Genomic DNA, 13,699 nt, shown 5'->3' on the forward strand with positions numbered 1-13,699 from the left:
TAGTAATGATGACTAGAAGATGAAATAATAAAATAAGAATAAGGTACTGAAAAGGAAGGAGATGAATAATGACTAAAAACGAACAAAATAAATAAAACTAACTAATCATGGGCGCCATGAAAATGATCTTCGATCATTTTCCCAGGTATCTTATACTGCTGTCAGATATTAAATATATCAAACCTGTAATAATGAACATAAAGGAATAATAAAAATAAATGATATACAAAATAAATAAACATATTTATTAAAAATAACTACCAGATTTTTAACAATCTCTGAGTTAAGCAAGTTCATATTATGCTGTGACTCTAAAATGACATAAGTTATACAAGAAGATATATATATTTTAAAGATAACAACAATAATGTTATCTGTTACAAACTTAAATATAAGTACCTCTTACTAACATATAGGGGACAAAATTACATAAGTCTTCTACCAAATGGTTATAGTACGCCTGCTACGTACAACTAAAGGAAACCGACGAAGATGAAAATAATACAAATAAATAGGCCCAAGCCTCACTAAGAGAAAATACAATACTGAATAAAGCAAAATTAAATATACAAATGAATAAACGTTATAGAAGTGAAGTTAAGAAAAATACCGACAAAATGACCTAAATTAACCGAGCAAATGCAATGAAATAAAGTAACGACGAAGTAACCGAACAAACGAAATAAAGCGAATAAATACAATATTTGGGAAACAAGCAAGTAATGTTACAAAATAAATTTACCCGAATTACATAAACCAATATCAAAGCAATAATAAAGTATTAAAAACCTAATTTTCTCTAGGCTTATTCCTGTGCACAAGAAGTTACCGTAGATACAAAGTTTGGGAACCAAATAATCTAATATACAAATACATATGTCAAAAAAAAACAGAGGTAACCTAAATCTGGAAAAAAAACATAGTGTATTTAACAGATAGTCTGAAATATAAAAAAAAACCAATAGTTACTAAAACTCCTCACTAAATGTTCCCAAACGAGGTTGCGGTTGCATCCTAGAAAATGAGCATCACTATGATGCACCTCCATGCCCCCCCCGTAGGCCCAGGTGGCAGGACGAAAAGGAGCTGGAATGTCCCCCAAAAAGCTTGTTCCCAAAACATACTCCCAGTTTGACTTGGCGGTAGCTGCAATAAGGTCAAGGTGGCTTCCCTAGGTAGTCAAGGTGGGTACGACATCACATGAGGGTTAGTTTTCTTCCAAATGGCTAAAAACATATACTTCGTTTGATTTCTCATATAAACCGGTAAACAAAAGTAAAGAGAAGAAGAAATAATCGAGGAAAACTTTTTAGAAGCAATAACATAAAAAAACAACCATTAAAAATGGAACAAAAACTAATCTCAGGTAACCTTGAACTATTTTGAGTTTGAAAACATGAACAAATAATGGCATTGCATTTGAAATAGGAATATAAAATATGACTTATCTGAAATAACATGAGATTAAGATAGTAATAGCCATCTACATACATTTTATATACCTTAATGAAATGGTATTGAACCAGACAAAGATAGTTACATGACAATTTATAGATATATTGGAAATGAAAATTTATAGATATATTGGATGTTCAATCGGTTTAAAACGTACAGAGAAATGGTAATTATTTCCAATATTAATTTGAGGACTTCAAAAATGTTTGGTTATGTAAAACCAAAAACCCCATTAATATAAAGATCGATATAAAGATAATATAAAGATCGAAATAATCTACATCCTTCACCTAAGGGACTGGCTAAGAACATTTAACAATGAACCAACTATTTCATATATTCAAGGTTAACTAAAAAACATTAGTAGAAAAAACGATTTACCCGTTAATTTTTTATTCCTCTTCCACTGATGGTACTCCCATCCTTACTCCAGGAAACCCGTACTCCAGGAAACAAGTGGTGGTAACTTTTTCCTATACTTCCAAACTTAGTTGAAATAAAAATTAATTTCGAAGAAATTAACCGCCATTTACGGTACTAACCACCAACACCAACCTGTCAACCTCGCAGCCACCGGCCAAGTGCCTCTCATTCCTCCCACAGTCAGCGAGGAAAACGTCAAACTCTCACGGAACACGAATTAAACGACAAGGAACGGTTCAACAACTATGTTCCGTACAGTGTGACGTCACATGAGAAGTCCTTTACGATAAATTAAAGAATTTAAATGGGAGGTCAAGAGAAAATAATTATTTTTTTAAAAATAATTACAGCGCTAAAAATGATAATATAACGGGTGGACCGTTACAATCCCCTCCTACTCGGGAAAAAAATTTTTTTTTAACCAAAAAAAAATTTTTTTTTTTTAAACTTCAAAATATTAACAACTAAATTTACAATAGTCTAACAATCCACGTTGATTCGCAAGATTACTTCTAAATATAAACTAATGGTCAAGGAAAAATAAATCAATACATGACTCAAACTCATACTAAAATGTTACTATGTTACTCTCTGCTACCAAATATTAACATATATTGCTCAAAAGTCAAAACAAAACTAAATATTGTACTTAAGTTCATAATAATAACTGAGTGTCGAATTGGGCACTAAAACCAAAATTGAACTATCCATGGACATCAGATTTATAAAGGGTATATCCAAGAACGGAACAACCAGGAAAAGGTGTGAGCCAATTCGAACCATATCAAAAGTAAATGTACCAAAGTGAATAAAAAAAATCAGTAACTAAAATAGGTAAAGAATTGAACACTTTATCCAAAACTGAACTAACAATGGACACCAGATTCATAATAGTATATCCAGAGAAGAACAATCAGGAAGATTTATGGAACAATTCTCACTAATGTCAAATAATACCAATAATAAACATACCAAAGGAATCCAAAACTCAATAACCAAAATAAATGTGGAATCGGACACTTAATCCAAAGTCGAACTATCAGTGGACACCAGATTCATAAAAGGCATATCCAAAGAAGAACGACCAGGCAAATTTATGGACCAATTCACACCAATACTAAACCACATAACAGATCAGGTCTACGTACACCCACATCCGGTAATACGAACCTATCCAACTAAATACACAAAATAAATGAAGAATCGGACACTTATCCAGAATCGGACTATCAATGGACACCAGATTTATATAGGAGTATATCCAAAGAAGAACGATCAGGCAAATTTATGGACCAATTCTTACTAATACTAAATAAACTAAATTATTGGATCCAATGGTAACTAATACTGAACAAAATAAATAAATTAGGTCTACATACACCCTCATCCGGTAATATGAACCTATCTGAACTAAGTAATCCAAAATAAGTCAGAAAAAAAATTATTAACAGACTAAGTAACAGAGATGTAACCAAACTAAATCAAAGGTAAGATAAATACCTAAAGTGTATTGACTAAAGTATTCTAGAAAATACATAACTTAATTCATGCTGGTATTCGCGAACTATAGCATGTTGCTACAACAGATGTATGAGAATAACCAGACACAGATAAGGTACTAATATAAGAATAAGTAAGAAAGAAAACAGAATAAATGATGAACTCATAAGTTTTATGACACTATGATAAGTGATAGGAAAAAAAAATATGTGATAGGTGATAGGAAAAAAAATTGACGAGAACGGGCAACCAATTTTAATTAAAACTGCAGATTCATGCGCTCTCACATACGTGGAATTATTCAGGAAATGTTCAAAAATCTAAATAACAAAACTAATGCCTAAGGAAAGAAGTGGGAATATACTCTGATGAACAACTCATTTGTCTAAACACTCCAAATACTGACTTAACAAACCTACTGCGTATAGGGATGGCGTAAGCATTGATTTATAAACAAGTGCGCAAGATATTTATCCATGTTTATCCATCAACTATCAAAGTACAAACATACTATGAAGTAAAAGACCTAGTATGAACTAAATACTTCCCTATTAAATTGTAAAAAAAAACTGGAATACTTGGACTAATTACAGAAGAATGGTTAGGACATGCGACCGTCATTTCCTAACAAGAAATATTATAATGGTAAAACGTCTGCCTACTCTGCCATGAAAGACATAAATTACGAAGCCAGTCAAACAGCAGTGATCAGTTGCTGAGCAACAACTTCGAACCCACGCATTCACAAATCAGAGCATTGACAGACTATTCATAAGCAGAAATATGAAAGACTCAAGCATTCATACATACTTACATCAAAATTCGAAACTAATTCCAGAATCATACTGTATAGGAACTAAGGGTCTGAATTATTATAAAGTATTTAAGATATTGGAGACAAATGTTAATAGAGTAACCCAATAACAAATTTAAAAAAAAACACATCTTTCCAATATGGCAAATTCAAGGACAAGATATAAAAAATAATAAAAATTAGTAAGTAATCAAATAGGTATTCAAAAATAATATAACACATAACCTGAGATATGGTAGTGTAACATAGTTCCATCATAATATCCATATTAAACAAGAGTACTTGTATGAGCTTTCCTATCCAACTATATAAATACATAATAAGTTAACAACCCTACTAACTTAGGGGTTAGGTGTGCAAAACTAAACAAAAATACAAGTGAAGTTATTATTAATTGTGTAATCCTACTGACAGGATCAGCAATCAACAATATTGACTCATACTAATAATTAAAATGCATCATGTATAATACCAAAAAAAAAATAAACTCATACATAAAGTACTACATAATATTTAAACCAATAAGTAATAAATTCATAAATAAAGTCATCAACAACAAAGCCAAAGATGAAATCAAGCAATGTATGTAGGTACCTGCATTATCAGGTGGAAAAAAAAATTAGACTAAAATTTCTAACCATACTAAAGATTGAGTTAAGCTAAAGACAAACAGAAGAAGAGATTAGCTTGAACAACACTGTTAAGGTAATCTTCTTCTGAAGATTGTTCTATAACTTAATAGAAAAGTAGTATCAATGTTTCCTAACTAATAAAGAATTTATATTTGAATCTCAACCTAAAGTATCTGATTCATATAAGCATTATATTATGGTACCCACACTGATATAATATTATTACCAAAATTTAACAAAACTGGAATATGAGATGGATAGTGGAACTACTTAACTATACAATTTATCATTGTAATGTTTAACACTACCAATTAAAGAAAAATAATTTGGATGACCATCTGTAATCATCCGAACCATGCGAATTCAACGTATCATGTATAGAAGCTAATGTTCTGGACTGATATTGCTTTGTGGTGTGTGCCTGTCTTACCAAACAATCCAAATATCAAAAATAACAAATATAAAATATAATCTAAAGTTTGTAAGACAAAGATACATATGGAGAAAATATTAGCGACACACCAACAAATCAAAATGCCAGCAAAATATATAAATAATCAAATCAATAAAGTAAATAAAATACCTAAATACTGAAAATAATTTCTAGTTAGGTGTAAAATATAACCACACTAGAAAAAAATGTATGCATATATTCAACGATTAATTGTACGCGCAAACGTACTACCATTGGTAGAAGGAATAAAAATTTAACTAATAGAACATAATGTCAGTTATGTATACTCAATCTAAATACATAAATAAGTTTCCAATAAAAATACAAAATCCAAACTAAGATATGAGCTGTACCACTAAAGCTAAAGATGAGGTATCAAAAATAAACTAACCAAAACCAAAAGAAGCAGTATAAGTCTACCTGTTTATTATTAATAAAAATTAAAGACAAAAATAAATCAGAAATAACATATATACAAAGATATCAAAAAGTTAATAAAACAGAAAATTCCAATAAAAGAAAATTGAACTAAAAGAACTACTGTCTTAGAACCATAAAACGGTTGGCACCACGCATTGGGCAGCCAGTGTAACAAAAAGAAGAAAACTTCTGTTGGAGTGAAAGTAAAAAGAAAGATATCGGTACTCCAACAGAAGTAAGGAAAAAAAAAAACTAAGGTAACTAAGTAGTTGTGGCTGAAAAGAAGAGAATGTGGGATGTGTAAAGAAAAGGATGAAGTGGCTTCTACGTTGAGAAGCCGCAATAGGAAAAAATACTACTTTGCAGTAGTACTGAAGAAAGGGGGAATTAGAAGGGATAGAAGTAAAGTGGGAAGAGACAGAGGCAAACTGAATAGAGTTGGCTAGCTATAGATGCAAGAGAGCAACTTGACACTCAAGGATGGATACGGCTCGTTTGCATGCCTGTCGAAGAACAGTAGCTCTATATAGATAGTAATGATGACTAGAAGATGAAATAATAAAATAAGAATAAGGTACTGAAAAGGAAGGAGATGAATAATGACTAAAAACGAACAAAATAAATAAAACTAACTAATCATGGGCGCCATGAAAATGATCTTCGATCATTTTCCCAGGTATCTTATACTGCTGTCAGATATTAAATATATCAAACCTGTAATAATGAACATAAAGGAATAATAAAAATAAATGATATACAAAATAAATAAACATATTTATTAAAAATAACTACCAGATTTTTAACAATCTCTGAGTTAAGCAAGTTCATATTATGCTGTGACTCTAAAATGACATAAGTTATACAAGAAGATATATATATTTTAAAGATAACAACAATAATGTTATCTGTTACAAACTTAAATATAAGTACCTCTTACTAACATATAGGGGACAAAATTACATAAGTCTTCTACCAAATGGTTATAGTATGCCTGCTACGTACAACTAAAGGAAACCGACGAAGATGAAAATAATACAAATAAATAGGCCCAAGCCTCACTAAGAGAAAATACAATACTGAATAAAGCAAAATTAAATATACAAATGAATAAACGTTATAGAAGTGAAGTTAAGAAAAATACCGACAAAATGACCTAAATTAACCGAGCAAATGCAATGAAATAAAGTAACGACGAAGTAACCGAACAAACGAAATAAAGCGAATAAATACAATATTTGGGAAACAAGCAAGTAATGTTACAAAATAAATTTACCCGAATTACATAAACCAATATCAAAGCAATAATAAAGTATTAAAAACCTAATTTTCTCTAGGCTTATTCCTGTGCACAAGAAGTTACCGTAGATACAAAGTTTGGGAACCAAATAATCTAATATACAAATACATATCGATGCTTAAGATGTGATACCGCGTATCTGCAATTTTTGACAAAATGAGATTTATTGCTTATTGCATGTAAAAAATACTCTGTCATATTGTGGTGAAAGCGCTAATTTGACCTATACAGTTTGAATGAGTAACGTGATTAGTAGTGACATCTGGTATAGGTAACCTGAATATCTTTTAATGTGACAGCGCGTATCTGAATTAGTTGACATAGTAACGTGCTGTGGTAACATTGTGTTGATAAAGGTATGTACTTACAAAACCATAATTTATTTATAAAGAAACAAAAAGCATCATAAAATATGTTCAAAGTTGCAGACAGATGTTGTCGAATTGTGGTATTATTTAAAAACCTTTGTTATTTGCATCATAAATCAATAAACTTCGGCGTTAGAACAGGAAAACAGATACGCGATATCACAGTAACCACTTTTTTGATAAATAGGTATACCTTCAGATACCTGAAATCACTAAAGCAATATACGAGTATAATATTTTTTATAAATAGTAAATTATTGTCCAAAGACTTCTGTTTATTTTAAATTTATTTCATTATAATTCGATTAAATATTTTAGATTACTGTTTTGTTCCAGATTAAAATGAGTACCTCTAGAGGTCGTCAAATGGTAACAAATGCAAGAAATGACGTAATAGTTCACGTTTTAAACAATAATATCAAGGACACCATTAAGTGTGCCATAAAAACAAACAATGAAGAAGCCACAGTATTGGAAAATACCGATGCGGATGAGCTGGGACCTACATTATTATCTTTGGAACAAGAGGTTGCCGCAGCCAATCTGCTTTTATTGGGGGAGTCTGCAGTAACAAACGAAACGTTTTCGACAGACATAAACAATGTTACTGATGGATTGCCAAAGGAATCTGATTTTGAAAAAGTGAGTAACTGGCTAAGGAATATTGACAATGAACGTTTAGATTGTGACGCAATATTAGAAACGGTTTCCAATGAAATTTCGACAAATGAGCTCTCCAGGGACAAAACACATCTAGAAGAATTAAGAAATGACGTTGCACTAAACCACGAAGGTATTTTAAATGAAGTGATGTCGAGCTCATCGTCTGTAATTGCTGATCAGATTGATGAATCGTGGTTGCCAGAAAACGAAAATAAGTCAGATTACTCAACTAGTTCGGAAGAAGGCAAACAACAAGAAGGGGAAGATTTAGATTGTGAAGCAATATTAGAAACGGTTTCCAATGAAATTTCGACAAATGAGCTCTCCAGGGACAAAACACATCTAGAAGAATTAAGAAATGACGTTGCACTAAACCACGAAGGTATTTTAAATGAAGTGATGTCGAGCTCATCGTCTGTAATTGCTGATCAGATTGATGAATCGTGGTTGCCAGAAAACGAAAATAAGTCAGATTACTCAACTAGTTCGGAAGAAGGCAAACAACAAGAAGGGGAAGAACCAGTAGCAAGAGCCGATAATGACGGTAACAACGAAAATAAAAAAGCTCGAAAAAAAATAGCAGATATCAACGAATGGCACGATATTAAAAATAAAAGACTAAGACAACACGGAAAAAAATATATTGGCTGGACAAGGATTGGAAAGACAGCGAAAAGAGGAACACCTAGAAATGAAAAACAAATGGGACCAGTCTGCTTATCCTCCGTATGTAAAAAATCCACAGTAAGGCAGTGTCAAGATTTAAATGAAGAGGACCGAAAAGAACTTTTCAACAACTTTTGGAACAATCTCACATGGGACCAGAAAAAAATCTATATCGCTTCTCTGGTTTGCAAAAAAGAAAAAAACAGAAATACAAAGAAAGAGACTGAAGAATCAAGGAGGAAAAATACATTAACCTACACACTTAAAACATTAGATGGCAAGATTTTGACTGTTTGCAAAAAGTTATTTTTGTCAACGTTTGCTCTTACAGAACATTATGTATTTAACTGTTTGACATCAGAAACAAAGCATGGAATGATAGCAGCAACAGAGGTAAATAATGAGAGAAGAAGAGAGAAGAGAAAAATAGCAGAGATCCAAAAAGAAACTCAATGCAATAAGTCCAGTAACAGCGCCAAAGATGTATTGCGTAATTTTTTAGATTCTCTTCCGAAACTCCCTGCTCACTATTGTCGCAAATCTACAAGTAAATTATATATTGAGCCTATTTTTGGAGACAATATGAGCAAAGTATACCAGGAATATTCCAGAATGTGCCGTGAACAAAATAAGGAATTGAAACCAGTTTCAAGATACACTTTTGATTTAATAGTAAAAGAAAAACATATTTCCTTCCACATACCAAAAAAAGATCGTTGTGATACATGCTGCAGTTATGAAACAAATAATCTAGATGAGAATGTCTATAAGAAGCACATTAACAACAAAGAAAAAGCAAGGCAAGAAAAGGAGAACGACAAACAGGCAGGGCATGTAAAACAATGCATTGTCCTAACACAAGATCTTCAGGCAGTAAAAGTATGTCCCATGTTAAATGCATCGGCTTTATACTATAAAACAAAACTTTGCTGTCACAACTTTACCATATTTAATGTTAATACTCATCATGTAAGATGCTACTGGTTTAGAGAAACAGAAGCTGACCTATCCGCCAATACCTTTGCAACTTGTATCACTGATTACTTGTTAGACCTCTGTCCTGTAAATATTCCTATTATTATTTGGAGCGATGGTTGCACCTATCAGAATAGGAATGCTACATTGTCAAATGCGCTTCTATCTTTTAGTGTCGAAAACAATGTTATTACCTACCAAAAGTATCTTGAGCGTGGCCACACACAAATGGAGGCCGATTCCGTTCACGCTCAAATAGAAAAGACAGTAAAATATAAGTCTATTTATCTTCCAAGTGATTATATCAGACTCACAAAGGAGTCGAGGAAACAAACACCATACCAGACAAAAGAGGTCACTTATGACTTTATCAAAAATTTTTCCGAAACTTTAGTATACCCTTCCATTAGACCAGGTCGAAAAGTGAACGATCCAACCGTAACTGATATTAAAGTCATCAAGTATACGCCTGATGGAATCATCCAAGTAAAATTAGATTATTGTGGTGAGTTTATAGATCTACCTACAAGAAAACCTAGAAGTGCAAAAACCAATGTTTCACAACTAGGCCAGTTTAAACCATTACGTAACGCTCCTATCAAAATAACCAACACAAAATATAATCACTTACAGCAACTTAAAAGTGTAATTCCTAAAGACTGCCATGGTTTCTACGACACCTTGCCTCACGAGAGTAAACAGAAGAATTAACAACGTATTTGTTGTTTTATTGATTTTTGTGTTTTCTGCATTTTTTAAATAAATATTTTAAGTCAATAAATTTCTTTCTCCCACACAAATAACAAATTGCAATATTTACATTTGGTAGTGATTACACGTAATCCTCCTCTAACCAACAATTAAACAATAGTGATTCTACGTATCTGCAGCTTTTTGTTAATGAGATTATATTAAAAGAAATGATATACAAAATATTAAAAGAAATTATATATGATGATGAAAAATATATAAAATAGTATTAAAATATTTAATTCTCACACAACAGAACGTTTTTTGCGTCTCCTGTAAAAAGGGGTTTTTGCAGATACGCGGTATCACATCTTAAGCATCGATATGTCAAAAAAAAACAGAGGTAACCTAAATCTGGAAAAAAAACATAGTGTATTTAACAGATAGTCTGAAATATAAAAAAAAACCAATAGTTACTAAAACTCCTCACTAAATGTTCCCAAACGAGGTTGCGGTTGCATCCTAGAAAATGAGCATCACTATGATGCACCTCCATGCCCCCCCCCGTAGGCCCAGGTGGCAGGACGAAAAGGAGCTGGAATGTCCCCCAAAAAGCTTGTTCCCAAAACATACTCCCAGTTTGACTTGGCGGTAGCTGCAATAAGGTCAAGGTGGCTTCCCTAGGTAGTCAAGGTGGGTACGACATCACATGAGGGTTAGTTTTCTTCCAAATGGCTAAAAACATATACTTCGTTTGATTTCTCATATAAACCGGTAAACAAAAGTAAAGAGAAGAAGAAATAATCGAGGAAAACTTTTTAGAAGCAATAACATAAAAAAACAACCATTAAAAATGGAACAAAAACTAATCTCAGGTAACCTTGAACTATTTTGAGTTTGAAAACATGAACAAATAATGGCATTGCATTTGAAATAGGAATATAAAATATGACTTATCTGAAATAACATGAGATTAAGATAGTAATAGCCATCTACATACATTTTATATACCTTAATGAAATGGTATTGAACCAGACAAAGATAGTTACATGACAATTTATAGATATATTGGAAATGAAAATTTATAGATATATTGGATGTTCAATCGGTTTAAAACGTACAGAGAAATGGTAATTATTTCCAATATTAATTTGAGGACTTCAAAAATGTTTGGTTATGTAAAACCAAAAACCCCATTAATATAAAGATCGATATAAAGATAATATAAAGATCGAAATAATCTACATCCTTCACCTAAGGGACTGGCTAAGAACATTTAACAATGAACCAACTATTTCATATATTCAAGGTTAACTAAAAAACATTAGTAGAAAAAACGATTTACCGGTTAATTTTTTATTCCTCTTCCACTGATGGTACTCCCATCCTTACTCCAGGAAACCCGTACTCCAGGAAACAAGTGGTGGTAACTTTTTCCTATACTTCCAAACTTAGTTGAAATAAAAATTAATTTCGAAGAAATTAACCGCCATTTACGGTACTAACCACCAACACCAACCTGTCAACCTCGCAGCCACCGGCCAAGTGCCTCTCATTCCTCCCACAGTCAGCGAGGAAAACGTCAAACTCTCACGGAACACGAATTAAACGACAAGGAACGGTTCAACAACTATGTTCCGTACAGTGTGACGTCACATGAGAAGTCCTTTACGATAAATTAAAGAATTTAAATGGGAGGTCAAGAGAAAATAATTATTTTTTTAAAAATAATTACAGCGCTAAAAATGATAATATAACGGGTGGACCGTTACACCTGGCTGATCGTTATGCAGCTATCAATTCAAATGAGTTCAAATCTTTCATATACGTAAGAATTGCACGTAACCCGGGTTGCCGGATTGCACATAACCTGTGCAATCTTCCTAGGAAGCCATATACGCACACTGTTTATATGGCTTCATTATCACTAGACGCAAATATGCGGCTGCCCCAAGTAGAAACACTGTATATCCATTTTTTTCAAAATCATTTTTATTGCATTTTTGGATTTAGGGTGTTGTTATCTACCAATTACCAAGGAAGAAAAAAATAAAAAATTAGTAGAACCACAATTTAACATTGCTATGAAACACATCATATCACATTCCATCTTCACTTCACCAATTTAAAACACATTATATCCATATCCCCAAGTATAAACACTGTAAATACGGGATATACAGTGTTTTTATTTGATTTTTGGGATTTACAGTGATTTACCATGGGAATCGCATGATTTACATTTTACATTCGCCAAGACCATTGATATTTCCAAGGCAATTTTTAGTTGTTTGTTAGTTATTGATGGTATGATGGTTATTGTGATAAGTGCAGTAGAAATTTGTCGTGTATAAAATATTTAAGTTTATTGTATTAATTATTTAAAATATATATTTTTAAAATTAAACTTGGTGTTACCTATTAATTAATTATCAAAAATATGAATAAAAATCGAATAATATTTTGACCTGCTGAATTCGAATTTATAACTTTCTTTTGCGCCGGAAGTGACGAGAATTTATTATAAACAATTTAATTGTTTAAGTTATTATAATTCGTAAACTAACAAATATAAATAGTCTACAAAATGAATTTTGTTCTTAAAAAATCTACAAAATAATGTTAGGTAAACCTTGACCAATAATTAGAAACACAGATGCTGCAAAAACATTTTACACTTATAAGTCGGCTGAATTTTGAGTAAGATAACTTTATAATAACCCAAATTAATAAAAAAAACTACAAGCTTACGTAAAACTAAACCTTAATATGAATATTATATATACAAAGTTATAACAATAAACGAAAATGTTTTATTAAAAACTGCATAATACATGTAATTTGTTTATATAGAGAATTTAATATAATTTGTATAAATATGTACCTATAAAGAAATAATAGAGAAACTTATTTCTTTGATGCCTGAAAACGGATGATACTTGGTCAGTCTCAGAGACACTAGTGGACAAGCTTTTCCATAACCCTGGATGACAGCAATTACGTGACCCAGACACTGGCCATTAAACTGTTACAATTTGTTATATATTTGTTAAAGGAACTTAAATAAAGTATCATTTGTGGTACTTAATGTCTTTAAAAAGTGGGAAATTTTAGACTATATTTTCAGGTTTCCCAAATAAAAACACTGTATGTGTTCAAGACCTAGTCAGGAAATAAAATTCAGACATAAAAATATTTACTGAAAAACAGGAGTATTTTTTACTAAATTAATGTGTGTTCACTTTTATTTCAAACAAAATAGAAATTTGAAAAGTTGAGTCCTTTACGTTTTCTACTCTGGTGAACATTTTTCGAATTGGCGCTTACAGTGTTTCTACTTGG

General features: G+C 31.7%; 1 protein-coding gene and 1 long non-coding RNA gene across 2 annotated transcripts; one reads left to right on the top strand and one right to left on the bottom strand.

Annotated features, from left to right (window-relative positions):
- Nucleotides 1-224: 224 nt before the first annotated feature.
- On the bottom strand, nt 225-7,110 carry LOC126889373 (uncharacterized). Its single transcript, XR_007700009.1, has 2 exons — nt 1,837-7,110; nt 225-1,226 (listed from the first exon to the last, which is right to left on the bottom strand). It is a non-coding gene; the product is annotated as an uncharacterized LOC126889373 (long non-coding RNA).
- Nucleotides 7,111-7,283: 173 nt separating this feature from the next.
- Nucleotides 7,284-10,448, top strand: LOC126889372 (uncharacterized). Its single transcript, XM_050657626.1, has 2 exons — nt 7,284-7,351; nt 7,700-10,448. Exon 2 carries the CDS (start codon nt 7,706-7,708, stop codon nt 10,376-10,378), a length of 2,673 nt encoding a protein of 890 aa, XP_050513583.1. The 5' UTR covers nt 7,284-7,351; nt 7,700-7,705; the 3' UTR covers nt 10,379-10,448.
- The last annotated feature ends 3,251 nt before the right edge of the window (nt 10,449-13,699 follow it).

This window comes from Diabrotica virgifera, chromosome 8 (genome assembly GCF_917563875.1).
Source record: "Diabrotica virgifera virgifera chromosome 8, PGI_DIABVI_V3a".
Lineage (NCBI taxonomy): Eukaryota > Metazoa > Arthropoda > Insecta > Coleoptera > Chrysomelidae > Diabrotica > Diabrotica virgifera.